The 27,461-nt window shown below is 41.8% G+C and overlaps 1 protein-coding gene across 34 annotated transcripts in view; it reads left to right on the forward strand.

The window, feature by feature from the left end:
* Positions 1–27,461, forward strand: part of EPB41L3 (erythrocyte membrane protein band 4.1 like 3) — a 143,646-nt gene that overhangs the window by 95,390 nt on the left and 20,795 nt on the right. For 23 of the 34 annotated variants that reach the window (XM_075084733.1, XM_075084735.1, XM_075084722.1 and 20 more), the window contains exons 4-12: positions 6,747–6,851; positions 9,291–9,333; positions 12,799–12,874; positions 14,226–14,444; positions 14,766–14,853; positions 18,304–18,456; positions 20,472–20,569; positions 21,910–22,085; positions 24,192–24,412. In XM_075084733.1, coding sequence (XP_074940834.1) covers positions 6,747–6,851; positions 9,291–9,333; positions 12,799–12,874; positions 14,226–14,444; positions 14,766–14,853; positions 18,304–18,456; positions 20,472–20,569; positions 21,910–22,085; positions 24,192–24,412 — 1,179 coding nt within the window. The remainder of the gene's footprint in view (positions 1–6,746; positions 6,852–9,290; positions 9,334–12,798; positions 12,875–14,225; positions 14,445–14,765; positions 14,854–18,303; positions 18,457–20,471; positions 20,570–21,909; positions 22,086–24,191; positions 24,413–27,461) is intronic. The other 11 variants (XM_075084751.1, XM_075084723.1, XM_075084731.1 and 8 more) reach the window with 1 other exon arrangement.

A 27,461-nucleotide genomic window follows, 5' to 3' on the forward strand; every position in this document is an offset into this window, starting at 1 on the left:
AGAAGCTGCAGCGTGGGGAGGGAGAAACTTCCCATGTGTACGTTAGTTATTTGTTACCGTGTATGTTTTACCTTTTCTGGGTATTTTCCTTGCATGTGCACAGAGGGGAACGACATGTGGCCTGTGCAGTGTAGAAACTGAAGTGTTGACCAAGCTTGCAAAATGCGATTTAAATTGAAACAGTAAAATGAAATAAAATCAGTGATCTGGACACAATTGGAATCTCTTTCATCGTGCACGTTGCAAATGAAAAAATTAGCTAATCCTTCCCTTCAGAAAGAATGGAGGAAAAGGAAGAGGTTAGTACAGCCACATGCCAAAATACATTACTGCATGCAAGGCTAGAGCCAGCCCACACATTTATACAGTGCATTGTTAAGATCCATTGGAAAGTGCAAATGCTAATTAGGAATGTGAACCAGATAACCTCAGCATCAGTTAAAGTCCAATTATTCCTACCGGGTTTTCATGATACTAATCTGTTTGTCCTTCTTCCAGCGATCGTGCCCAACCAGAGTTACTACAGTAATTGTACAGAGTTTAACGCCAGGCTGGTTCTAGCGTGACGTTGTTCACTGGCAGCTTGACAGCTTTTCTGAGGAAAGTGTTGATGTCGTGTTTTGCATATGTATTTGCGCAGAAAGATATGTGCAAACTCTTTCCACTTAAAATCCAGCTCCACAGCTGTGATACTTGTTTGTCTTGCTGTGCTCCTAGACTGAGCAAAAAGTGAGGCAAAAGTTTCAGTTCATTGGGGTGCCCTGACCTTGCAGTGGAGATGATGGGTATTGGTGGCAAAAATAAATCCTTTTATAGCTGTTTGGCTGTGGGACTCTTTCTATCTTCGTGTTTTCCCCTGTCTGTAAAACTCGGTCTGCATGTGATCTCTTGTAATTGCTTTCATACAGGAGGGGCGTACCTGTATGCTGCAGACAGCTTCCTCCCCCAGCCCTTGCTCAGCATTTTGCATCCACGTGAGACTGCAGCATCAGATGCAAAAATAGAACTGCTCCAAAATGCGACACTTTGGAGGTTGCAATAGCTTTCATTTCTAGGAAGCTGAGAGGGCTGTTTTCTGCTCTTCAGCTCCTCATCCTAGTTATCTGTCAGTGAGAGGAAGGTAATCTGCTCGTGAGTAAAAATAGAGTATGAGAGTAGACGAACACCCTACACTTTAATCGGGTATACAACTATTAACTCCTTAGCATCTGTGGAGGTGCACAGGGATCCCAGTATCACAGCCACGCTGGTCGAAAGGGACTGGGGAGGCCAGCTGGGCCAGCCCCTGATTTGAGCAGGGTGATAGCCAGCACTGAGTCAGGCCAGTTGTGGCATTGCCTGCCCAATGTCTTGAAACCCCCCAAGAACGCAGGCTCCTTGGACTTGCTAAGGTACTGGTCCCATATGGCGTTGCCCCTCCAGGGAGAAATTTGTCAGACAGAGGGTTGGGTTCAGTCTGGAAGAAGCCCAAGTGATGACAGGTCCTCAGCATGGATGCCTCTCCGTTGGAATAAAGCTAAGAAAGATGGCTGGTCCAGTAGGGTGGAGGTTACCCAGCAAGCAAAGGTGTGTTGTTCAGGGTTGAGGGTACATCAGAAGAGAGGTTCAGGCTGTGTCACCAAGGCAGGTGCCAAAAATGCCACGCAGGCAGTTGCAAATGGTCATGTTTCAGGGGCAGGGGAGAGTTGCCGAACTGGGAGCCACACTAGCTTGAAGGTGACATTTAAGAGATGGTGTCTCCTGGCTTGGGGCAGCCAAGCCTACACTCTTACACGGAAGCAAAATTTCCCCCGCGGAGGTGGCAGTTTTAGATCTTGATAAATGTTCCTCTGGCCCAACTAGCATAGCCCACTGTCCAGCAAAGAGGGTTCCTGGACTCTTACTAGCACCTGTGTGACAAGGAGGTTGGTGTCACATCTTTGTATTATGCTGTTGGTTGCTCATTTCCCATGTAATTTTCCTCAATGCTTCTCACAGTACGGTAACATATGGTTTTGGTAGCTTGATTGCTGTAGTACAGGGTTGATTATTACCTCAGACCCTGATGGACAACAAGGTGAACAAGAGTCAACGATGTGCCCTGGCAGTAAAGAAGGCCAGTGCCCTCCTGGGCCACATTAGGCAGTGTGGCCAACAGGTTGAGGGAGGTGATCCTTCTCTACTCAGCACTGGTGAGACGCTACTGGAGTGCTGGGTCCGGTTTGGGGCTCCCCACTACGAGAGAGGTGGACACACTGGAGAGAGTCCAATGGAGGGCCAGGTGGATGATGAAGGGGCTGGAGGATCTCTCTGTGAGGAAAGGCTGAGACAGCCGGGACTGCTCAGCCTGGAGAAGAGATGGCTTAGGAATCTTACCAACATGTATCAGTAGCTGATGGGAAGAGTAAAGAAGACAGAGCCAGATTGTTCTCAGCAGTACCCAGTGCCAGGACAAAAGGCAATGGATGCATAGTGAAATACAGGAATTTCCATTTAAATGGAAGAAAAAAAAACACTTTTACTATGAGGGTGGTCAAATACTGGCATAGGTTGTCCAGGCAGGCTGTGGAGTGTCCATCCTTAGAGATATTCAAAACTCTAGTGGACATGATCCTGAGCAACCTTCCCTAGGTGGCCCTGCATGAGCAGAGGAGTTGGCCTAGGCGATCTCCAGAGGTGCCCACCAGCCACAGCTAATGATTATATTAATACCCAATACATATTTGTGGCTGAAGTGACAATATATCTGTAACAAAGGCTTGTGTTTTTTCACTTCAATAATGTTCATTTATCATAAGTACATTACAGCTTATGGGCTTAATCATAATAAAGGAAAACTTTCTCATTATTTTTCTGCAGTAAGAAATACCAGACCTTGTACCCAAATGTTCACCAATGAGAATAATTGACTCTGGTATAATCTTGTTATCCAGGTAGAGCTAAGGTGGAAGTACATAATTTTTGAGCTCCTTGCTCTCAGTGTTGTATGTGTTATCTTGGTCTGGTGGTCTTGTATGGGGATGGCGGTGGGCTGGAGGGATATGGGCTGAAGAAGCCGATGTGGAATGGTTTGAGCATGGACCATTTCTGGAGTAGCCACTTAGGGGACAGGAGAGCCTTTTGAGGCCTTTGGCCTCCCAAGGAGGGAGAAGCTCAGCTCCAAAACCAGGGGAGAAGCTGGTGAGGAGAGAGGCTATTTCTCCTCTTGCTTGTGTGTGGGAATTGCTGACAGGCTCAGGCTTGCCAAGGTCATTGCTGCTGGCTCCTTTCACTGGGAGCTTGACCATGAGGCTGTTTATTCCCATTCCAGCTTTGAGTGAGAGCCCTGGCCTTTATAGAGCTTCAGGGAGCAGGCAGTGAAAGTGTTACGTTTCTGCTCCCAGACCTTTGTACTCATTTACACTGTTAGATCTGTGTTTTGCTTTCTTTCTGTTGTCTTTATTGCCCAAAGCTTAAGCAAAGTGCCTCTTTTTCCACACCTGCACATTTCATTTCATCCCATTCATGCCTGAAAAATAGCTAAGAATATTTCTGGAGGAGACTCTTGCTATATTTAGCTTTTAGAAAAACTCTTCATTTATGTGACTTCATGGCATGAAGTCTGATGGTTTCAATTTTTTTTAATCTAGGTTTTTTGGACTGCTGAGAGTTGCTTGGCATTTTTGCAATTAACCTGTGATCCACAGTAATCAACAGACTGCCAGTCTTTCATCATCTTAGGCTTGTCACCCCAAAATGGTGGAAAGCAAAAAGGTTCAGGATGGGTTGAGGAGCTGTATGAATTTATAACTTGGCCTTTCTATCTTCTTCCTCCTGTTTTCGTCCTGCCAAAGCGGTGATACCCGTGCCTTGCCTGGCATGCTTATTTGGGCACACAGTAAAATAAAAACAGTTAACAAGAACACAGGAGGTCTGTTCAGTTGCTTTAATTATATATTCCTAACTAAACCTCATAATTTCCCATGGATTAATGCCATAGCCTTCCCTCACTGTTTTTGTGCAATGTTGTTCTAGGAGAGGGTGTGCATGCTACTGCTGCGTGGGTATGAAGCAGCAGTGTTGCATATACACAGGTACATGAAGGTTTGGAGGGCATCAGTGGTGGCTCCATTGCCAGGCAGTCCCCATTCTCCAAATGACAGGAACCCTCAAATCCTGTTCCCACGGGTCAGCTGTGACCTGGGAAGAGGCGCTCAGGGGCAGCGGCGAGGCTGCAATGTGAGGCTCATCTGTGTGGACACTGATGGGTGCTTCTGTGGAGAGTGAGAAGGAAAGCGATCCTGGTAAGGCTTCCCCTCAGCCATCACCAGTTTATTCCTGGTGTCCAGTGAAGAGAGGATCCCAACAGGGAAGGGCTGTCAGTTATACATGGTTCTTCTGATGACCTCTCTCGGCACCGGCAGGGTTTTCCCGTATCCTGATGCAGCAGGATTTTTGTGGAAAGTGGCTTGGCATCTTCCTACGGGAGGAGGAGGATACATTTTGTCACAGACAGAAAATGAGCCATGCAAATTATTCCAGGCTTCCCATACTTGCTCTCGCTTGCCCGCAATGTGTAGCCAAACAAGAAATCCTGAGCATTGGGGTTTTTTTGGTTGGTTGGTTTTTATTACGGCACAGCCCCACACAACTGTTTCCTGCAATGCCCTACTAAAACCATACCTTAGTAGCTAGCAGCTGCATTTCTCAAAGCTGACATCTGCGTAGCTGCACAGATCGGCCATGTAAAACAGCTTCTGTGTTGGCCTTGTGTGACTTTTAAAATTAAGAGGACGTGGAAGTGTCACAATTCAAATACTTGTAAATGGTGCAGTGGTGCAGGCATAGGGTCTCTCAAAGCAGGTATCCTACAGAGCTAACCTGCTTATTTCTCTCCATTGAGTATAACCACTTGGTTTGCTATTAAGTAGAAAAGCAAGAAATGTGGTGATTTCTGTTTATAGCTTGAATTTTGGCAGGAAGGCTCTGACTTTGTGCCTCTCTGCACACACCAGTAGCGAAATCTGCTTTATCCACTTGATCATCTCCATGGAGCGTCAAGTATAAAACCACAAACCTCGTATTATCTACTTCCAAGTTTGGGGTGTACAGAATTAACTAAACATTTGTTTGAAATTATAAAGGAGCTGGAGTATGTTCATGCTTCCTACTACACGGTAGAAAGCATGTGAGAAGCAGAGCAAGGCCCTAGTGCTGTTTGCTCAAATGATGCTGAAAGATACAGTAAATGAAGTTACAGTAATATGCTTGCAATGCACTTTTGTGCCTGTTTATTTTCTCATCTGGAGAACACTTGTTAGACTCCACCATCAGTCACACTCTTCAGTTTCACCATCAATATAAACTTAGAGGATATTTCCCTGCTTCCTTTCTAATATACCAACAGAGCCCCAGTAGAAATACTGAATTTAACATAGATTAGGTTACACTGCACAACTCCCTCCATCATCTCTCGTAATGTTTTTGCAGGGTGTTAGGCAGCAACCATCAATTCTTTTTTTCTTTTTTTTTTTTTTTTTTCTTTTCTCTTGGCTTGCTTAACACTTCTAAAATAGTTTGAGGCCAGCGTTGGGCTCCACGGGTTTGTTGGCATAGCTATGTCAGCTTGGATTGTGAAATATTCATCCCTCGGCCAAGGCTGCTGGCCTGGCAATGTGGTCCGGGTGCAGCTCTGTCGGCAGAGGCGCGTAAATTTGGAGGCAGCGTTCTCTCCTCTTTTGTGTCAGCCTCCTGTGCTGTGCTTGAAGCAAGTAGTGTATTTCCAGTCTGCTTCAAGTCATGTGTATGCTACAGATAAAGAAACTGCGGGGCTGACATCAACTGAAATATTTATATATGCATGTGTTATAAAGTGGGGAGGTTTTTTCCTTTAGCTGAGTTGCACTTAGGGAAGCAGGCAGTGATGAAACAGTGGCCCAAATAATTTTGAATTCTTTCTCATAATTAATGCAGATTAAAGTTGGCACACGTAGCATATAAAGAGGACATTTCTGTCTGTGTTTGGTTTTTTGGAGATTTTTTTTTTCTCAGTGTCACATGTAATGCTGGGAACTAGGATGACCTGAATTTTTACTGTCCAATATGAGAGATACTATGAAGCTTCTGCTAAGGGCTCTGGCTGTTAACAGTGAGAGATCTTCTCATCTAACACGTTAACAGTAAAGAAGGTTAGTGGAACACTGGAAAACTGCTTTCTCACCCAGCTGCATTCCCAGTGAGAGACTAGGCTCTTTTAGTGATTTCGGTAGATGGTGTGTTGTATTTCCCCATACATTAGACAAAAAAAGAATCCTGGAATCAGTGCACATTGTCACCAAAGCAAGAAATATCTCCACGTTTGGTTTTTCCTCCAGTGGATTGTCCCCCAGACACAGCTCTGATAGTCCATGACCGGTAATATTTTGTACCATTGTTTGTTGCTACTGTTGCACACAAAGAACACTCCAGTTTTCCTGAAATATGACATCAGCACACATTAGAAGTTGCAGTTTCTAAAAGACAGAAGAGATCATCTAATTGAAACTTGAAGCATGACATGTATTGACTTATTTTTAACTCTACAAGACGACATTAACTTTTATGGAAAGCAGATCTGCCCCATTCAGCAGATTCGTATGAAGTTCCAGATCAATAGGTTTGAAAGGTGGATGAATTTAATTAAATAATTTTGGGGTTATTGATTTGAGAAACAGAAAATATGTTATTTTAATGCTTAGATTACTTTTATTTTGCAAATGTGATTTTTTTCCTCTGCTCATTTCCCACAGAAACGTTCCAGAGGTCAAGTGCTATTCGACAAAGTGTGCGAGCATCTGAACCTTTTGGAAAAAGACTACTTCGGGCTAACATACAGAGACACGGAAAACCAAAAGGTAACCCACAAAACTGTGTCTGGCCTTTGGCATGTGGACATCAGAGCTCCCTTGAGACACCCCGTAGACAGTTACAAACAGTCCAGAACTTGTTTTCTTCTTCCTTGCCAAGTTCCATAGACATAGCTTGAGGTATTGTTTTTTTAACTCTCTACCTCTTGAAAGCATCCCCTGTGTTTCCCTGGCTTCCCTCTGTGTTTCCCTGGCTTCCCTCTGTGTTTCCCTGGCTTCCCTCTGTGTTTCCCTGGCTTCCCTCTGTGTTGGCTATTTATGATATGAAAGAAGTTAATCATCTAGCTGGTTCTCTTTCTAGTATGATTTATTTCATTACTACCATAGATGAAAGTCAAATTTACATTCACAGATACCCTACTGAACGTATAATACTAAAATATGGCTTAATAATACTATGGTTGGGATACAGGTAGGCAGGAGTTGATTGACTGCTCTTGCTAGCTGCTAAGATAAAGTAAGGCTTTAAGTCTTGACTCACTTTTATCTTAGCGTTATTGTTGATTTGGCTAAAGACATTAGTCTCTTCAGAAGCGGTTGGCAGCAATAGTGAATCATATTCTGCTTGTCTGCATCTCAGCTTCAATATTAAATAGGCTGTGTATTAACAGTGTCCAAGATGATCTAATGCGCAGGTGCTATATATAGATTGTTTTGGACATGTTATGATGAAAGAATATCAAAGAATAATTTAAAATATGCTCTGTGATTTTAGCATTTTAAGATAAATATTTTGAAAGAAACCAGTAATAAAACTTCTTAGCAATATGTGCCATAGCCCGGCAGAGCTCACCGGGTGAAGGTATTTTGTGCTTTGCATGGCCTGAAAGGTCTTCCCTGATGGAGCTGGAGCTATTACTACTTCTTTAGATGTTTGTGTCTTGTGAGAACAACAGTTTTATTTTATAGGCTTCCCTTTGTTTCAGTTATATATGATATAAAAGAAATCAGTCTTTTTGTCTGTCTTTTCCCCTTTCTTTACAGACTACTGATTCAGAAAATCACTTAAGCAGTCGCTTGGTCCATGCCAGTGCAAGATAACACTTTAGCATATACTTAGTTTTGAGTTGTGGCAAAAGTTAGGCAGATGTTTAAGTGCATTTCCAGGTAGGTGTGCTTTCCTTTACTGGAAGGAAAAGAATGTATCCATTATTAACAGGTGGTTTAGAAGCACTAAACCTTTATAGATTGCCGGTTACTTTACAGAGCTAAGCAGCTGAAAGAATGCTGCCTGCCACCACATGTATTGATCAATAATGTGCATATTTTTAATGTCAAAGTACTTGGCAATTCACCTCCATCTTCTGCTAGATAACTTCCAGCCAGATGATAATATGTGCCCACATCTCATGACATCTTTGAAAACAGATACCCTGATCCATCTTTAATTTCTTGGTGCGTAGCGTGCTTTCATGCTCAGCAATAGCTGGAGCTCTTCAGGCTCATGTTTTGCACAGACTGGGTTTGCACAGCTGCAAACTCGTTGTTTTCGTTGGTGGGGGGATTGTTGTGTTCTGCTTGTTTGATGTTTCTTTAGTATTTTTTTTTCTGTGATACATTTGGTTATCTTTCTTTGGAGAAAGTGGAACATTCCTAGGGGAAGCAAACTTTTTGTTCTGGGCTGTGTGATGCATTTTAAATATTAATTTGATTCTGTTAGAGGACAAGGCAGAAGCACAGGGCCTTTACCTCCCAGTGCCCAAGAGGCAGGTACAGAGCAGGCTGCTCTATTAATTGTAAGCTCTGGCTGCAGCAGTGATACTGAGAGACCCCAAGCTGCTGCACACCTCCTCCAGGAAATTTCATCTGCTCCTTGGCATCCATGGAGTAGCAACACATTGCCATGATGCTTCCCCACCTCCTCAGCAGGTGTTTTGTCTTGTGTGGTCACCAGGCTGTGTGTGGCGTGGATGGGGGCAGCCCTGGTGCTGCGATTCTGCCTCTGGTTTCCTCCCGTGCTCCCCCTGGCCCTGGGGAGCCCCTTGTACCTGTGCTGGGTTACAAATGGGGCAGTGCCCTGCACCACACCCGCTTATCCTATAGCGAGGCTTTTCGGCCCTTCCAGGATTAAAGAAAAAAAAGAACCAAAGAACCAAACCAAAAAACCCTTCTTAACAAGCTCATAGAAATTTAATTTTCCCAGAAGATACTCTGGAGAACAGTTTCTGTTGATTTATCTTACTAATTTCTATATTTTTTTTGTTTCAAACCATTCAGCCCCTCAATGACTGGGAAGGTTAATAAAAATCCTGCTTCTACGCAGGGCCACATCTTGAAAGTTAGTGTTATCCCTACCTACTGCTGTTCCAAGGAGAAAGGGGTGGCAGACCATCACGTATTCTAGCTTTGACTCATAGCGCTGTTTTAAAAATAATGTTTATTGTGTTTTCTAATTCAAATTAAAAAAAGGAAATATTTTCTTTGCAGAATTGGTTGGACCCTGCCAAGGAAATCAAGAAGCAGATTCGAAGTAAGTTTATCATTTGTGTGTTTATTTCAGGAGGTCTGGAAAACTTTAATTCTGGTGTATCTGGACCCCAAAATCTACATGAAAAAGTGTCCCCCCCCACCAAACTGTTATCTGTGTTTGTGAAGGCATTGGACCCCTGTGGTGCTGAGCAGGAATACAAGAGGCAGGGGAGCTCCCCAGCACATGAGCACCATGTCATGGGCACCAGGTGCCCAGCTCTGCTCAGCCCTGCTGATCCTCTGGGCTTGTCCTAAACCACTGGCATAACTTGCCGCTTTTAAGTCGAAGGTCCCATCCCATCTGGGTGCCCCCAACACCAGGGGCTCAGCAGCGCCCTTTCCCCAACCCCTCACTCTGACCCCCTGCCCACAGGGTGAGGGGACAGGTGGGATGGGGCCATGGCCCCCTTCCTGGTGCCTTCCCCCAGGAGATCGTGCTCCCCCCGGGGTGGCAAATCCTATGTCACAATCTTCTTTTGCATCCTGCCTGAGTCTCTGGCAAAGGAATTACCTGCATCTTTTAGGTATTTTACCCCATAATGAGTGCAGGAGGTTACTGTGGCTCGTAACACATGAACTTGCATTGCTGAAAACAACTTGATGTTTGCAGAAATGCAAAGACCTTAAGTTTGACATTAAGCAACATAACATTAGGGACTAGGCCACATATATAAATTATTTTTTTGCATTACTTATATTTATCATAGCCATGAACACTGCTTGTGCCCGATACTGAAATATTTCACTGATGTGAAGATAGCACTCTAGCTGAAATAGCTTTCCTTCCTGCATTTCAAAAGCTTGAACTTTGCTCCTAAAATGACCATTCAGTTCACAGAGAACCAGTCAATTTTCTGCTTCACATGAATATTTTAAAAAGCTCGGTTGTTAAATTTAGCCATCTGCTACATTAGAAATTCAAAAACCTCTCAAAGGAAAACCTTGTCAAGACTACCAGGCTCAAAATTTGACCTGCCTTCCCTCCCCCCACCCCCCACTTTTTAAAATTTATAAAATGACTGTGTGTGTGACTTCTCTGAGCAGGAAAGCCTCAGTAGTTTTTTTCTTTGCACGTTTTGTAAATGATATCTCCTAGCTCTTGTGCTTTCACAAGCAAATACATCTGGCAGTTCACATTCATTGGGTCAGGGCAGGCAAATTAATCACTTCCCTCTCCCAAGATTCAAAGGGTTAATTTGCACTGATTGGAAAACTTCCCCACTTACTATGAGGAACCACACCTTGCCACCAGTATTATTTTCATTAGAAGTAAGTGATCTTCAATAAAAAGCAATTAAAATCTGCTTTTTTTTAATCTCTTGAGAAGACAGATCTGGAGGGGAAGGTGCCATAGACCTCGATGAGTCAGATTACACTGATGGTCAATGCAAGTAGAGCAGCTCAGCTCCACACCACTGACTTGAAATGCATTTAATATGTGCCCGAGCCGTGAGATAGATAATGAAAGGTTGTGACAGCAAGAGATTAACCGGGGCAGGAGAGTCTCGTCCTGGACTTGACATGGGGGACAGTTGTATTTGTAGAAGATGACAGCAATAATTTGCTTGCTCTATACAATTCACCCCAGAAGTTTGGATCAGGACAAAGGTAGAAAAGTAGGGCTGTTACCCATCTTCCAAAACATATACATATAATTCTGCTAAATGCTGACTGAGTTGTACAATGCTCAGATATCCATGATTCCACTGCAGACCACAGGGATTTCATCCCAGTGGTTAAGAAATGTGGCTACCACTCTGTGTGCAGCCCCTGGTTCGCACCCCATTAGTTATAACCCACTAACTTGCACAGTGTTAGGTTTTATCTAAAACCCTGTGAGGGGTGAAGGCATCTTACTCTGCTATCTTAAACCGTCCATGCTATATGATAGGCTGTATCATAGGTTTGATTTATTTTGTGTGTGCCAGAGGAATAGATTCTTGGGTCATGGCCCCTTCCCTCTGTTGTGGGGCCAGGTGTCACCCACAGGCTCTGCTCCCAAATCAGGGCCAGTCCACTTCTCGGTGGGACCATGCCCCATCCTCGCTGCTAGCTGAATCTTAGTTCCACGAGCCTTTATGGCCTAAGAGAGTGGAACAGTTCCTAAAATCGAGGAGCCCAAAAGTCTCACCAAGATCTGAAGTCCTGATGGTAAACGTCAAAAATCTTCTTGCACATTGAGCCTGTTTTCTTGGGTGTGTGGATGACCAAAGTGGATGGGGCTTTGTATGGGATGATATTTCCTTGTCATCTCTAAATAAATCTCCCAAAAACCCAATTAGGACAACCATACAGTATTTCCAGGCAAGCAGACCTGTCCAGCATATAAGCAGTCTTATGAGAGAGCGCACCAGATACACCTTCAAACCCCATACTCTTTTGGAGGTACCTAGGTACAAGTTGCCCCTGAACTGAAGATCCTGGGAAAGCCCTACCCTGTCAGGTTTATAAGGAAGAGTCCTGTTTTCCACAGTGTTCACGAGCACTTCCTCATTACATGTCCAATACGGACTTCTCAAGAGAGATCTGTTTCTAGTTTGGTTTGTAGTTCGACATCAATGCGTTTCAGAAAACAGAAGTGTCATTACTTTGGCTTTGGTTTCTTGACTACAGAAATACTGTAATTTGTGTGGTAGAAGTACATATAGAGGTATATCCCACAACAGAGGCCTCGGTGAAAAGTCTTGTCACGGAAAAACCACTGTTGCTTGTTAAGAATGCTGTGGTTTGGGGTTTTGTTACTGCTTTTTGTTTGCATTCAAGACATGTGCTAGTATAACCTGTCCCTTTTTTCAGAACAGCTTTTATATTTACATACTACATCCAACTCTCATTTTTTTAGTCCTGATATCCTTTCTTCACAATATTTAAAGCTAACGCTCTGGTGTTATGTACTGTTTTTCAGTCATGCTCCCTGTGTTTGTCCTTGCAGTTTTGTCTGCACAATAATTTATGTCTGCTGGAGACAGGAGCTATGTGCTGAGGCAGCACTCTGAGGGGATGCTGTGAGCTGGTTTGGGCAGCCAGAACTGAGCACATCACCCCACTCCAGAGCCCATTCGTACTCTCTCTTGCAGTGTTTCCAGCGCCTCTATGTTTTGGGTTATTGGTTTTTAAAGCTTCTATAGGCTGTGTTTTCAGATGCTTAATTCCTGTAAACATTGTTTTCAGATGCAGGGTTTTTTTAGTGTTAGTAATAAATTACTTCTCCCTCAGGGTCCTCGCTTCAGGAATCTGGAAGTGGAAATCTTACTAAATAAGAAGAGAGCTGTAAAATCTGATCTAATACTGTAATTGTAAGAGGGAAAAGTAGTACCTTCGGAACGATGTATGGCGACAAGAAACTATATACTGTTCTTCTGAATTGCTTGGCTGGGGTATTTTTAAGTCTGCTGGTAATCGAACAGCATGAGCATCTCAGTTTGCACTTAGAGTGTACTTTCAGTCAATCTGTGTTCTTTTCCAGGTGGTGCTTGGCAGTTTGCATTTAATGTGAAATTCTACCCTCCGGACCCTGCCCAGCTATCTGAAGATATTACCAGGTGTTTAAAACATTAAATACATTTCTAAAAGGGGCTTAAAAGCTGTTCGTAGAAGCGCCTACACTCTAATTAGCCAAGAAAAGGAATGTTTTGTATTCCCATTGGCTTCCTTTCACTTATGAGCTTATGGAAAATATGTGATGCTTTGGCAAAAAGGACACTGTGAACAGTGTCGATCCTCTGAGCTAAGAAGACTTTTGCATAATTTAACCCTAAAACCCAGCTTTTCCAATATGCACATTCCTGAGAGTTGATTTTAATTTTCACAAAGTTGCCTGATGCCCATTTTTTCCAGTGGTAACAATGACGATGTAAGCACTTAATGTGCATGGGATAGGGAATATGGTGGTAATGAATAGCATCTCCCTGCTATCCAAGTCACTTAGCTCTGCAATCTGCACCTCTGCTCTCCGGTTTTGTATTCAGATTGCAACCACAAACTAAAAAAAAAAAACAAAAACCAAACTCACCTGGTTTCCTCCTTGGTATAAGGCAGGAAAAGTTCAAGCCATGACGAGTTTTGTGCCATCAGCAAAGCGTTCTCTGGCCTGTTATAACATTTTGCAACCTGTGGATGTTTCTTTTAACCTTTGTTGCTTTGTGGACTACTTGTTGCTTTTAAAGTAGTATGAAGCCTTTGGCTTAGCTCAGAGGTTCCCTGTGCTAGGCACTGCACAGGAAGACAGTATGCCAGGAGTTCATGCTTCAGCAGAGGTCTTCCAAAAGAAAGGATTGCTTTTTTTCCTCTTGTCGCCCTTAAATCTCTCCTGGGAATTCTGTGCCTTCACCACCAAGCCAGCACTCTTCACTTTTTTCCTGTTTTCTTCTAGCTGGTGATCCCTTGCACTGTTTTTCACTGTGGTTTTAACAACATTTACTGTTTAAATGTATTTTTGAGAAAGCTCAGCAGTTTACTAAAGAGATAACTTATGCTGTTTGAACAGCTTGGAGTTCAGCTACCCTTTAATGAACAGTATTTGGGGGTTTTAATTATTTTTTTTCCTTAAAGAAAAGAATTATGAGGTAGCTATAAATCTTAGTGATTTATGACAGAAACCTGGCAAGTTTATTGGGTAATTCTCCATCTAGGTCACTAAACAAAGTAATAACCTATTTTATTAAGTGATCTCTATGCTGCTTTATAAAGATAAATTAGGCATTGCTACCCATAACTTAGGCAAGGGTTTTTTTTCCGAATTATTATTCTTGTTAATGCCTGCAAAATTTTGGCCTTGGGAGTTGTCTGCAAATCAGTAATGGAGCCAAGGCTTCTTGCCAGTGCTTGGGTGGTGCACCTCTGGGGTCAGCGGTGGAGGAGCACTTTCTGAGCCATCTTGGTGCTCCATTGCAGGTACTACCTCTGCTTGCAGCTGAGAGATGACATCGTGTCAGGTCGGCTGCCCTGCTCATTCGTCACCCTGGCTCTGCTGGGCTCCTACACTGTGCAGTCGGAGCTTGGTGACTACGACCCCGACGAGTACGGCAGCGACTACGTCAGCGAATTTCGCTTCGCGCCAAATCACACTAAAGAGCTGGAGGATAAAGTTATCGAGCTGCACAAGAGCCACAGGTAGGTGGAGGGCAGCGGTGGGGGGCTGGGCCTGCCTTTAGGTACTGTCCTGGTATATCACGAAATGTTAAAACCTGCTGCAGTATACCTAATAAAAACAGGTTTTGAACAAGACTCCTCTCCATACCTTTGGTTAGAGAAGGGTTTTCCTGCATGAAAGATAACAGGACCTGCACCAGAGCTTTGTCTCTGGTAGGTATCCAGCCATCTAAGAGGTACAACTGTAGTTCTGACAGGCCGAAAGTGTTTTGCAGGTGCTGGATTTTATTTCGGACTCTTGTTTCCTTAACATTGATGCTAGAATCGGTTGCTTTTCCTCAGGGGAATGACACCTGCGGAGGCTGAGATGCATTTCCTGGAGAATGCCAAAAAACTATCAATGTATGGAGTAGATCTCCATCATGCCAAGGTATGGGCTATAGTTCTTTCACCAGTCACCTTTCTCCTGTGGCATAGTACTTGAATCTGCATGGACTCCTTGATTTATTCTCATTGGTTCAAGATGGGCATTTTGTGGGATACATCAGGTGTCAACATGAGGAAAGGTGGCTCATGGGATAAGCATAAATATATCTTGTAACTGTAACATAATGTAGCCTATAGATTTGAAGCTGTTGCACATCAACCTTTCACGGTGATTAAACAACCAAATCCTTTGGGAAGATATTGAATGGACGGAGTAGTGAGGAAGGATATTAGAAGCTGTCCAGAGAGTGACCAATTGCCATTTCATTCACCTACGTTTTCCAATTTAATAAGGCCAACTGTGGTATCTTAACTAGATAAGCAGATCATTTCTAACACTGCAGAGAACTTCCCAGCAATTATTTAGCCATGCTGGAAACCTAAACAGATTGATGGTAATGGGGACACGGTGGCTTGTCTCTCTTCTGAAGTGTGGTTGTTGCAGTTGACTGGAAGGGCAATGATTCTGCTGGAAACATTCTCCCAAGATTAAGTAGTTTCTCCAGTCATTGCCAGGTTAAGTTACAGATACAACATGGTCGTTCTTACTGTGGCTTGGGAGAGCCACCTACCAGCCTTGTGTTAGTTGTCTGGTTTTGTTTTTTTTGTGGGGTTTGATATTTTTTTTTCCCCAAAAAATAAATAATTACTTTTTTTTTCTTCACTTTTCAAAGTGAGGCTAATGGATTTTAACATCTCTGAGGTTAGCAAGCATTCTAGGCAAATGAGTGCTGAACAAAGAATCTCGAGCTGTGGAGAGCACTGCATTTTCTGTAAAGGTCAAATTACTGTAAGCCTGTTTTTATATTGCAGCAGATAAATTTGCAGCTCAGATCTTGAAAGGGCCTTTAACCATGTCCCTGGGGCATTTCATAGGAGCTGTGCATGTGTGTTACAGAATTCAAGTAATCTTTTGTTTTCTCTTAATTGCCTTCTCTGAAAATGAAAAATCTGGGTATGGCTCAACGGGCAGCACTCTACCACGGGGCATGCTGCTGCTTTCCCTGTGTCTTGCAGATAGTCACAAAATCTTGAGGCACATTTGGAGCAGAAATAGAAATTTATTGGTGAATGTCACTTAGTAGCTTTTTTGCAACATCCTTTGTCCAACACCAAGAAAACTGAAAAACAGCAGCAAACTGAGTTCTTGTTTCAAATATGTTACAGGCTTCATTACTGAAAATAGAATATAGCATGGCATTAAGGCCTTAGTACTTTTTTTCAGAATATTGGGGAAAGCCTGTGAAATTTAAGATACGATATCCTGAGATCACCTTTCCACCCCCCAAAAAAGTATCATCATCTAGTATTACTCTTCTGTTTTTCATATGGAAAGACTCAGAGAATAAGAAGTTGGTAGACAGGCCGATCCCTCTCTAAACTAATGTTCTTAATTTAAAAAGCTGCAGTACTAACGAGACTGGGTCTGTCTGTGGGTTAAGAAACCCAACAGTAATCTTGGAAACTGGAGCTGAAAGTGGAAAAAGTAGACTCTGCATGGCATGTAATGTTTAATTTTAAGTAGGTCTGCCTGTGAGATCTGATGGTATCAGGCCTAGGGGGCAAGTATCTCTGTGGATGTCTTTTTGAAGTCACACCGTGGCAGATGTTTCTATGTAAATGTCAATTCATTAAGGCTGTCCCGGTATCTTAGATGTTCAACAGATGCTGGATTCACCAGCTGCTGTTGAAACTAGTTCTCAATTATCCAACGCAAGGCTACAATAAAAAACCATGTTCAAATAGAACATGTGTGCAACTGTGTCGCTCCTGAAAAAAGCCAAATTCTCCCCTTACTCGGGTTTCATTTTATGCCAGTAGTATGCTATTGAAAAGCAGTTTCTGACACCAACAAGTGAAAGAAGCTGTGAATGGACTTAGGTCTTCTGCAGAGGTGGGGATGAGGGAAGAAGGCATTTCTCAAGTTCTTGAAAAAGTATATCAAAAGAAGGAGCCTCTTGCACCCGCAGCTCTGTGCCATATGTGGGCACACACGCATTTCAGACAGTTGCCAGGCAATGAGATTACTGGAAATATGACTTTCTTTTTTAGAATGTATTCACTGTATTTAGATGTTACTCTCTGCTTAGGAAGCTGTGAAATTTAAGTCCACTGTAAAAAAAAAACACCTTTGTCTCTTCTGTGGTACTTCACAATGATACAATGTGAGAGCTTTATTTAGAAAAAAAAAAATCTACCTTTAAGGGGTGATACCATCATTGTTGGAACATACATCTTTTATTGGTGTGGTTTTTAACACTGGAGTGACTTTGTGGCACTAACTGTGTGTTGTGTCTCTGATTTTAAAAGAATGGGGTTTTTTATTTCAAGCTGTGCCTTTTCATCATGACTGACCATGCGTGCATTCATGTGCATCTTAAAATGTAATCAGATTTTCACTGTGTGCCTAAAAGATGGCTTGCTGGAAAAAACAGGAAAATGATTCATTCATTTCGTGATTATCATAGGTTGACATCTTCATAGCTTCTCTTGTCAGACTTCTGTAACTTTAATTTATTTTAAAATAATTACCAAAGAACTCTGTGCTTTATGGTGGATCCTTTTCTCCGGCAGTGTAGTACTTAGGTAAATGCAAAAAAAAAAAAGAATTATACAGGCTAGTGGTAACAGCAAATGGTGAAGACTGATTTTAGGCTATTTGAAGGCTTCTAAAGGAAAGAGAAGTGTATACTTTTTACTTCAAAAATACATAATTTTGGGCATATTCTAATAAGATTGTGGCCAAATCTTTTGTAGTGCTAATGTGTCTGACCTACAGCTTCCCTGTCAAAAATAGGTTATAGCACAGGCACAGTCACACAATTTAAAAAGAATCTTTGTGGTCCAAATGTCCAACTTTCTGCCCACTGGTCATTTCAAAGTGAAAATACTGAGCGTAGGCAGAACAGCATTAAAGAAACTAGCAAACCAACTAAAGCCAAGATGAGCAAACTACAGAAGAAAAATCTATGTAAGGTTTTACAAGGCTTAGTCATGGAGATGAGTGATGCCAGGGGAAGTAGATTTGTATGCTGTCCTACTTACTTTCAATCTGGTATTTATGCTAATACTTTGTTTTTAATTATGCTAATAAAATTTTGCTATATGGTTAATATAATTCTTTTAATAGTGTCTAAAATTTCCCCCCTCCTTTTGGAGTCTTTGTAAAATATAAGGAAACATTCACAACGCTGAGTTTCTCTCACCCTGCCCAACCTTACTATTACTTGCATGAATGCAGTCAGTGAGTAGGGTAGCTCTCGGAAATCAGGTCACTACAGCTGATGCATTAAAAAGACATAGCTCAGATAGAAACACAGTATACAAGAATCTGTAGTGCTGTGAGGCCTAAGGAGAGAAATATTCAACAAAGTGCATTGCTTGCTTTTTCCAGGATTCTGAAGGAGTGGAAATCATGTTAGGAGTTTGTGCAAGTGGTCTCTTAATATATCGAGACAGACTCAGAATAAATAGATTTGCCTGGCCAAAGGTTCTGAAAATTTCCTACAAGAGGAACAACTTCTACATCAAAATCCGACCAGGGGAGGTAAGGGCATCCTGACACTCTTTAGTGAATGAACCTTTTCAAAAAACCGGTGTTCACATGGATTTGTTGATTTGTCATGTCTTACAAACCTTTAACATTCCTCTCCATTTATATGTTTTAACTTGTGCTGATTTTCTTAGGAAAATTTATTTAAAATGCAGGTAAAATCTTCTGTGGTTGTTTTCTGTTTACATCCATGAACTAATGTAAAAAAATAAATATGGCCATCTGCATGTAAAAAGCTCATCTGTATTATGAATACTTTGGGAATTTAAGTAACTTAATATTGCTTATCCGTGGAGTGCTTGTGATCCACCATGTTGTTTATTAAATTAGTGTCTGTTCATCTTACCCAGTAAGAAATGTAGACAGGCCATACCAAATTTTATAAGTGTATCAGACTAGTAAATTTGGAGTCTGAGTAGAAATCTGGAGACTGATAAAAATGGACTTAAGCATCCATCATTAAGCATTTTTGGTAGCTACGTGCATTAGCCCTCCCTGGCCCACAGGAGCTTATCTTCTGACTCTGAGAAGGTGATGTGAAATCTCGTACAGTGAGTGCCCTCTCGTGGCTCAGCTGGATGCACAGCAAATACCTACCTCATGGGCTGAGCGTGCACCAACCCAGAAATAAGATGATAAATCTTAGCAAAAATCCCAGGAGTTTTTCAGGATCATCAGAGGCAAAAGAGTGTCTCCATTTTAAGTGCTGGTACAAGAACTGGTCTCTGATAGATGAAAAACCCATAATCATTTTAGAGGTTGGAGCTGTATAGCAGGACAGAAATCACCTGAATGAGGACTGGCATTTCTCCCTTAGTGCAATACAGCAGTTGGGAGTCCCAAGCAACGTCTCCAGTACTGGCTTCATAAGTGACCTGGGAAAACTGCTGGGGGCCTGCCCAGGGTCTGAGCCTTTTTGAGTCCCAAACCAAAATCCACAAACCTACATCTCCTGCCTCTCAGCAGGCAGTTTTAGTAACCAGCTTCTGAGTCTTGATTTTGATTTAAAAAAAACCACTAAGAGCCACTCATGTTCCCAATGCCTGCACTCAAGCTCTCCGCCACTGACATCCTACTGAGCTCTGCTGGGCTTGGTATGTGGCATCCTGTGACCAGGTCATAGTTCCTTACGCAAAATAATCAGTGCAGTCTTTTTCCAAATCACATTTGGTGATAATGTGATTCACCATCCCATGTGTTGTTTATATCATCTTTATTGTTTTGCTGTTTCCTGCCTTGTTTCTCTCTGTCAACTCCCCGTAGGGATCCAGGGTTCCTTATAAGTGCCCTTCTGTCCACCATTCCCCGATCACAGCAACACTATTTCACCTACTCAGCTATCTGCACGTAGCCATCAACATGCTACAGTGGTTGTAGCTGGTGCTGCTTTTGCATCTGGGATATAGAAATCTGCAGCACAACCTAGAAAGGTTTCTTAGTATCCCCAGCTGACTCTTTTCAATTATGTGTCTTTTCCTCATCCTCCCCAGGAGATAAATTAGCTAAAAACACTGTGATTTACCAACTGTAGTTCTTTCACTGTAAATCTCCCTAATCTAAGGCTGTGTGAGACCAGATCAGTCCCTGGGGACTATTGCTCCCCTACAGGCTATTATCAGGCTTCCCACTGTTGTTTAAATTGGTGAAGTTAAAACAACAGGGTTAAAACACTTAAATGATATTTTTCTCAGAAGTCTCCCAAGTTTTATCTGATCTCTTTGTTGTGATAGGGCATAAAATATCACTGTCACCATCAAAAACTTCTTGCTCATTATCTGGGTTTCCCCCCCCAAAAAGGATCATCAAAGGTTGCCATTGATTATCACTCACAACTTCCTTCCCAGACAGTAGTCTATAGAATGTGTATATATGTCGTTATATACGTGAGCATATACATTCACCCTTGCAATGAGATGATAAAGACAGAGGAATTGAAGATGAACCTGTGTACACTGCCTAAAACATAGATGCATAGCATCAAATACATACTTTTTCTTTTTCCTACCTAGTTTGAGCAGTTTGAAAGCACTATTGGGTTTAAGTTGCCAAATCATCGTGCTGCAAAGCGCTTATGGAAAGTGTGTGTTGAGCACCATACATTTTTCAGGTATGTGGATTTCGTTTCCTAAAGGTATGCCATAAAATGCAACAGAAAAGAACAATTCTGTCAGCAGAGATGAAACTCTTCAAATCAAATTGGGGTTTGATCACAAGGCATCTCTGAGCAGACAAGGGAAAATTATTGCTTCTTAAAAATGTGAAATGTTTCACCCAGATTATTCATATTATTTCAGATAGACACTGAATGTTTAAAATCACCATATGGTCCCAATTAATCGTTTTGCTTTATCTGTGCCATGGTATTATCAGCAGCTAAAATTAAAGATACGAAGGACTGTGCTGCACTTTGCACATACGGTTGTAGAGGGAGAACAACTTATATGGAAAGTTACTGGGGGATATGGGTAAGAGCTTAAAAAGAAGGGGGGGGGATTTTTATTTAATTACATATGAAAATACAGACATTGTGGTCACCCAGAATAGCCAATCAATAACTGTAATTCTTGTATTACTGTAGAATTTTGCAGCTATGTTTTTGACATCTAAGACGACCTGAGAAAAGTTTGGGATAGTGGAATAAATGCTGTAATTAGTTTGTGCTGAGATAGTCAGCAAGGAGACACTTAGCAATGGGGACCCAAAAGGGTGGGATTTTTAATGGGCGTGGAAGGGCTTCCGGCACTTAAAAACTCTTCTCAAGATGTTTGGGAGGACTGAAGAATTTCTCTCCTTTCTTAGAACTATTGGTTCGTGCTGTCCGCACATTCATATGAAATGCAGTCTTAGTAGCAAAAGATCTAAAAAGAAATTGAGTCTGCATGCGTGTGGGTGTTTTCTGATTTTTAATGGAAAATCAATGTCTAAAGCATAAACTCCATAGCAGGAGAATGGCTTCTTCAGCAAACTCCCATAGCCAAAATACAGAGGGTGGGAAGGCTCTAACCTGAGAAATGTCCATGTCCCTGTAAATGAATATGGCCCTGCATTTGCTGGAAATCTGTTCTGGCCCTATCCTCAGCATAGCAGCACTGTCATAAATTTCAAGTGCAAGAGAGATATCTGTATTTTAGCCCAGATCAGAGTCCCCGATACAAGGAACACCTTATTTTTTGTTTTGCTGATTAGAAAATAATAAATCTGATTTTCAAGCAGGAAGGGACTGAGTGATTCTTGCCTGTTATGACTCAGCTCTTCAACTGTATTAGCTAAGCAGGTTTGTCATGCTGTATGAGGGGCATCCATTGATTCCCTTTTAGCCACAGACCCGTGAGGCGCAGGTGGTGATGGACAGCGATACCCAACAGTCGTCTTATCTCCTCTGCAGAAATAGTGGACTGATTTTTGGAGAAGCGGGAGTAACGGGGTGCACTGCTTGGTGTGTTTTAGGCTCCTGCTGCCAGAAGCACCTCCAAAGAAGTTCCTCACGCTGGGCTCCAAGTTTCGCTACAGCGGCCGGACGCAGGCCCAGACGAGAAGAGCCAGTGCCCTCATAGACCGTCCTGCACCTTACTTTGAGCGGTCTTCTAGTAAACGTTACACTATGTCTCGCAGCTTAGATGGGGGTAAGGTCCTCTCAGCTGACTTTTCAAAAGTTATCATCATGGTGGTCACTGCTTTAGTTAGATCTAAACCTTTCATCATCTCATCTCCTTGACCTTTGGCTGAGTGGAGGCTGTGAGTACCTGCACGTTCACTGCAGGGGTAGGGGAGGATGCAGAGAAATGCTGTGCTAAATGTACTGCTGTGCTCCTTACAAAGTGTTTGCCTGGAGGAGATGCTTGGGAGCCCACTCTTCATGGAGCCTCTCTCCTTGTCCTCACACCTGCAAGGCACTTCCCTGCTTTGGGGAAGGACAGAGTGCCTGGACCTGCCAGCCTGAGCAAGTCGGGCTTCAGTGCTTCTTCAGGGTTTGCATGAGTAACCGTTTGGGTTTTGGTTTAACTTGGCTTTTTTTCCGATGTAGGTTTTTCATTTAAGTATATGCTACAATTCATAAATGAATTATTTCCCTTGGCTGAGTAATAACACTTGCTTCCAATTACCTCATGTCCTAGTCGGGTGAGCGCTGCCAGCCTTTTTCTATACGTTACTTTTGAAGGTGTGAGATGTAGAGTAACATACGCAGATTTATAGTATGTCCTTCCCCCTCCTCTTTCTTCATGGTTCAGGGAGGTCACAGTCATGCTGCTCCCTTCGGTTAAACCAGCGTGTGATTCAGAGTCTTAGCTACTTCCTCAGCTGTTACTGTTGTCAGCTATTGAGTAAAAGGACGTACTTTATTTTTGTAGAAAAAAAAAGACTGAGACTAAATTCAGAATTGCTACAGTTTAAACAAAAAAAACCAAAAGGTGAACTCTCCTGCAGAATATCACAAATTAATTGCAATGGATATAGCTGATGGTGGGGAGGGGGAGAAGCTTTGTTTTAAAAGTACTAGTGTCAAGCCACTTTCTTCCCCCTAAAGGTGCTGCTTGTCATTAATTATTTTGGAATCTTCTAATTCTGATGTGCTTCTTGCTCGTTACCAAGCAACTGGTGACCTGATTGCTGTGCATGTGTCTCAAAGCAGAAATTATCCTTCTGCATTATTTTGTTTGTAACATCTAAACAAGATGTCTCCCTTTGCTTTCACCTGCCTCCTAAGCTTATTCCCAAGAGACGAGATATCTGAAATGCTTTTCCCCATCACTTGTTAGACTCCGCAAGGTTTTTACAATGTTAATTTGCGTAAGTGCAAATGGGGAAAAGAGTTTTTTTAATCAATGCTTATGACTTCTTCACTAATGTTAATAAACGCAAATGTGGCTGTAACATTCTGCATTGCGATTACACTGTGATCCCAGCCCTGTCGTTTGTTATAGGTGCAAGTAACTTCATAAATTTGAATAGTCCTATTGACTTAGAAATTAATTATACAATACTCAAGAGTAGGGTCTGGGTATATTATTAATGTTTTGATTACATTCTAGTTGTAAATTTACTGTTTCTTTCAAAATCATTTCTGTATGTTTAAGTTGGCTGAATTATCGAACATTTACATCCTAAAATATTCTGGTTTGGTCCACTGAATTGAATGCCATCACTTCCCAGAACTTTTTAGGATAATGAGCTCACCTAACTGGCAGACTTTAATACTTGATAATACAAAGATCCTATTTCTTGATTCTCAGATATTATGCCTGCGTTATATCAATATTGGCATTTCCTGTAATGCAGCACGTTACTTACCGCACATTTGATCCGCATTGTTATATTCTGACAGAGTTCCAAAAAAATGTCTTCCACCCCCATGGCTGATGTCATAGCTGTTCTCCTTATGTTTCCTGCCTGATAACAGTGGCAACGCATTGATTTTTTTTTTCTGATGTTTTACTACAGTAGCACTTTTAATGGCTTGCTATCATTTAACAACTGTGTAATGCACACATTAGCCACAGCAATGTGTGTATACACATCCATAATATATGTTTATGCATATAAAAGCTACAAGCTTTATTTCAAGTAAACAGTTTATTTAAATGAATGCACATGCTTCTGGTTTCCTGAAACATGACATCGTTGTGTTTTCAGCAGTATCTCAAATGTTTTACTAACCCAGCTTTTTAATTTTATGCAGCTTCTCAGCAAAAGCTATTTCAGACTTTCCCTCTTTAAATATTTGCTTTTAGCATCAGTGAATGAAAACCATGAAATGTACATGAAGGATTCTGTGTCTGCTGCAGAGGTTGGTACTGGCCAGTACGCCACAACAAAGGGCATCTCTCAGACCAACTTGATAACCACTGTGACTCCAGAGAAAAAGGCAGAAGAAGAGAAAGATGATGAAGAGGGCAAAAAGAAAAGAGCAGAGGAAATCACCCCAGTCTCGGCAGTACGCCATGACACCAAGGTAGAGTTTTGAGGTTTTTGTATTAAACTGACCTGCCTGGAGAGTGCTCGGAGAAATGCAGGATTGTTAGGGAGGGAGGAGAAACCTAGTTCTGTGGAAGGAAACTAGAATATACAGGGTTGTATGTACGTGTATATGCGTGTCTTGAATCAGTATTTTTATAGTCTTTTCGCGTTGCATATGATGTTGTAAAAGTCAATTCCTGCCTTGGAGTGTGTTTTTAAATCTATTTAACAGTCAGCACAGTGCTTTTTACATAGCATTCAAGAGCACATTAGAAATACCCAAAAGTAGCCTAGCAGTGCATGTTTTGCTCCGTTAGTCTTCAGCCGTATTTTGACTTTAGTGTGGACATTTTTTTTTTTATTTACAAGGCAACAAAATAGTTCTGTGTTCTTGTAGTTAGCTCTGTGCTTTAAACTAGTGTATTTTTTCATTTACTTCTCATAACGCTCTGTTTACTTGCATATATTTCAATGAGCATTTTTCTCTAACTTTTGGATATTAATATACTATTATAAGCTTTTTTCCTGGCTTACAAAATCATTTGCTTCCCTTGTCTGAAGTTCTGCATTGAAGAGAACTGTTTTTGTTGGTGATTCTCTGCTCAGTTGTTAAATTTGATTCATCCCTCACCATCCCCAATCCCACCGCTACCGCATACACGTACGCACAGGGCTGCGCATTATATCTACTGAGTTATTAAGATGGGCTAAATCAAACAGGGGGCAGAGAAGATACTGAATTTCAGAGCTTGACAGTGAAGAGAAATAAGGTAGAATCAGAAAAGATCAGGCGTAAAATGTCCTCTGCTTGTTTTACATTGAGGAGAAGAAAACAGAATATGAAATATTCAGTCTAGGATACCATTCAAAAACTGTACTACGGAGTGCGCTTGCTAAACAAGTAAGATTTACCTTTTTCGTTTATGAGAAAAAATCCTTGATGGTATATCTTTACACCAGGAAAACTATCATAGAATCACAGAATCATAGAATGGTTTGGGTTGGAAGGGATCTTTAGAGGTCATCTAGTCCAACCCCCCTGCAGTGAGCAGGGACATCTTCAACTAGATCAGGTTGCTCAGAGCCCCGTCCAACCTGACCTTGAATGTTTCCAGGGATGGGGTATTTACCACCTCTCTGGGCAACCTGTGCCAGTGTCTCACCACCCTCATTGTAAAAAATTACTTCAACACCAAACCATTTTCAGTGTTGAAGTAAGCAATTCTCCAAATTGTGAATGGATTCAGTGCTGTTTGGGAAGCTGTGACAGCCATTATCAACTGTCAACAGTTGTTGTTTGAAGTCTGCAGCTTGTAAACATTTTTCAGGAACTGTCCTTTTTCATGCATGCAAATGTTAGAACCTGAACTTCTTGCCTTATCGTATAAAGCCACAATGAGCTACATAGCTAAAGGATCCTGAAAAAGTGCTGCAATTAAGGTACCAAAAATCAGAAACAAATTGAAATACTGAAAATTGCAGATGAGAAAATATTTTCTTTTGAAAGTGTGGACTGTAATTTTAGCATTAAAAAGACAATCTCTCTAAAATTTAATGGGATCTTCTTGAAACTCCATTAGCTTCTGCATGGAGAAACATTGATGAAAATCAAATATGCAGAAAATATCCAATATAAACTAATTCCGTTCCAAGTGTTTGTTAATTTAGGTCAGTTGAGAGATCAGCTGCATTTTGAAGATCATATGTCCTTTATATATGGCTAGAAATAGTCAAAGATACATTTAGGAGAATATTTTGATGGTACTAAATCATGCACAAACAAATGATTTTTAGCTGTGGCCCACCCCCGCCAAGAGGTGGGTTCTGTTTAAACCACCCGCTAATAGATCTTAAATTCTGTAACCCTATAGAGATCTCAGTCCTGCTTCCACTGGACCTGCTAAGACTTTCATCATTCATTATAAAGAGAACAGGGTCTCAAGGACAAATTTGAAACCAGAATCCTATTTAAGGGTATATAAATTTTATAGGTGGGTTTTCAACTTCTCCACTAAGACATTTTTCCTTTGTTTCATCCATATGTATTTAAATACCAGAAGTTATTCTAAATATTAACAATGCAAAGATGTCAGTAAGTGAATAGTCTGTATTTGCAAAGAATAAATTTACTTTAGCTTTCTTGCCTTTACAATATAAAGAGAAGTTCTGTGTATTTAGCTCACATAAAGGCCTGTGAGTCCATTAGCATTAAATTTTGACTTGAGCTTACTGCATTAAGGCCATAGAGAAGGCATTCGTAAGCAATTTGAAGTTAAGCTTGGTTTTGGTTATGTAATTCAGGAATACAAATTGCCTGATGTGATAGATTGGGGTTTTCAACTGTTCTGGTTAGAGAAGACAGAAGCAAAATATTAAGGGAAGGGGAAGGAGCTCTTCTGTGTAAATATTGGGCTTAAATCCCATTCATACTGTTAATATACCTGGTAAAGATTAGGCTTAATAGCTAGCAGTGGTGCAACCTGTGTCTAAATCTTGCTTGTTGGCTCAGATTTAGCACCAGCTTGTTTGGGTAAATGCTGTTTTGGCTTTGAAGGCATTCTGCTCTGGGGAGCTGGAAGTGTCAGTGGGAGTGAAATGCCTTTTATAGCTCCTCGGGGAGATGCATGGTGGATGGAACACTTTGGGTTTGGTCGTGGAGCCAGTGTGCCACTTCAACTAAGTGCACCTGATTAACTTTGGCCAGAACATCTCCAATCGTCAGTGGTGGCAGTTCTGTTGTACGGGGGTGTTTTGGTGGCAATGGTGGTGGTTGTTGTTCTAAAGAGCAGTTGTGGGTGCCCGAAGGGAGAACGTTAGGTGATGGTCACCCTGCTGAACCACCTCCCTCCTCCTACCAATTTTTTGTCCCTGAATGACCTTAAAGACCAGTTGAATACCCTACAAGCAGCGTATCAAAGCAAATCCTGCTTGTTGGTAGTCACTATTCTTTGCACTGTAGCAAAAGTGTTGGGTACATTTTTACCTCTTTGCTACAGGTGAAGAGTCACGTTTTGAGTATGAGGAGATGTGGCTGTGTGGGGCAC

The sequence above is a fragment of the Phalacrocorax aristotelis genome, chromosome 2 (assembly GCF_949628215.1).
Source record: "Phalacrocorax aristotelis chromosome 2, bGulAri2.1, whole genome shotgun sequence".
NCBI lineage: Eukaryota > Metazoa > Chordata > Aves > Suliformes > Phalacrocoracidae > Phalacrocorax > Phalacrocorax aristotelis.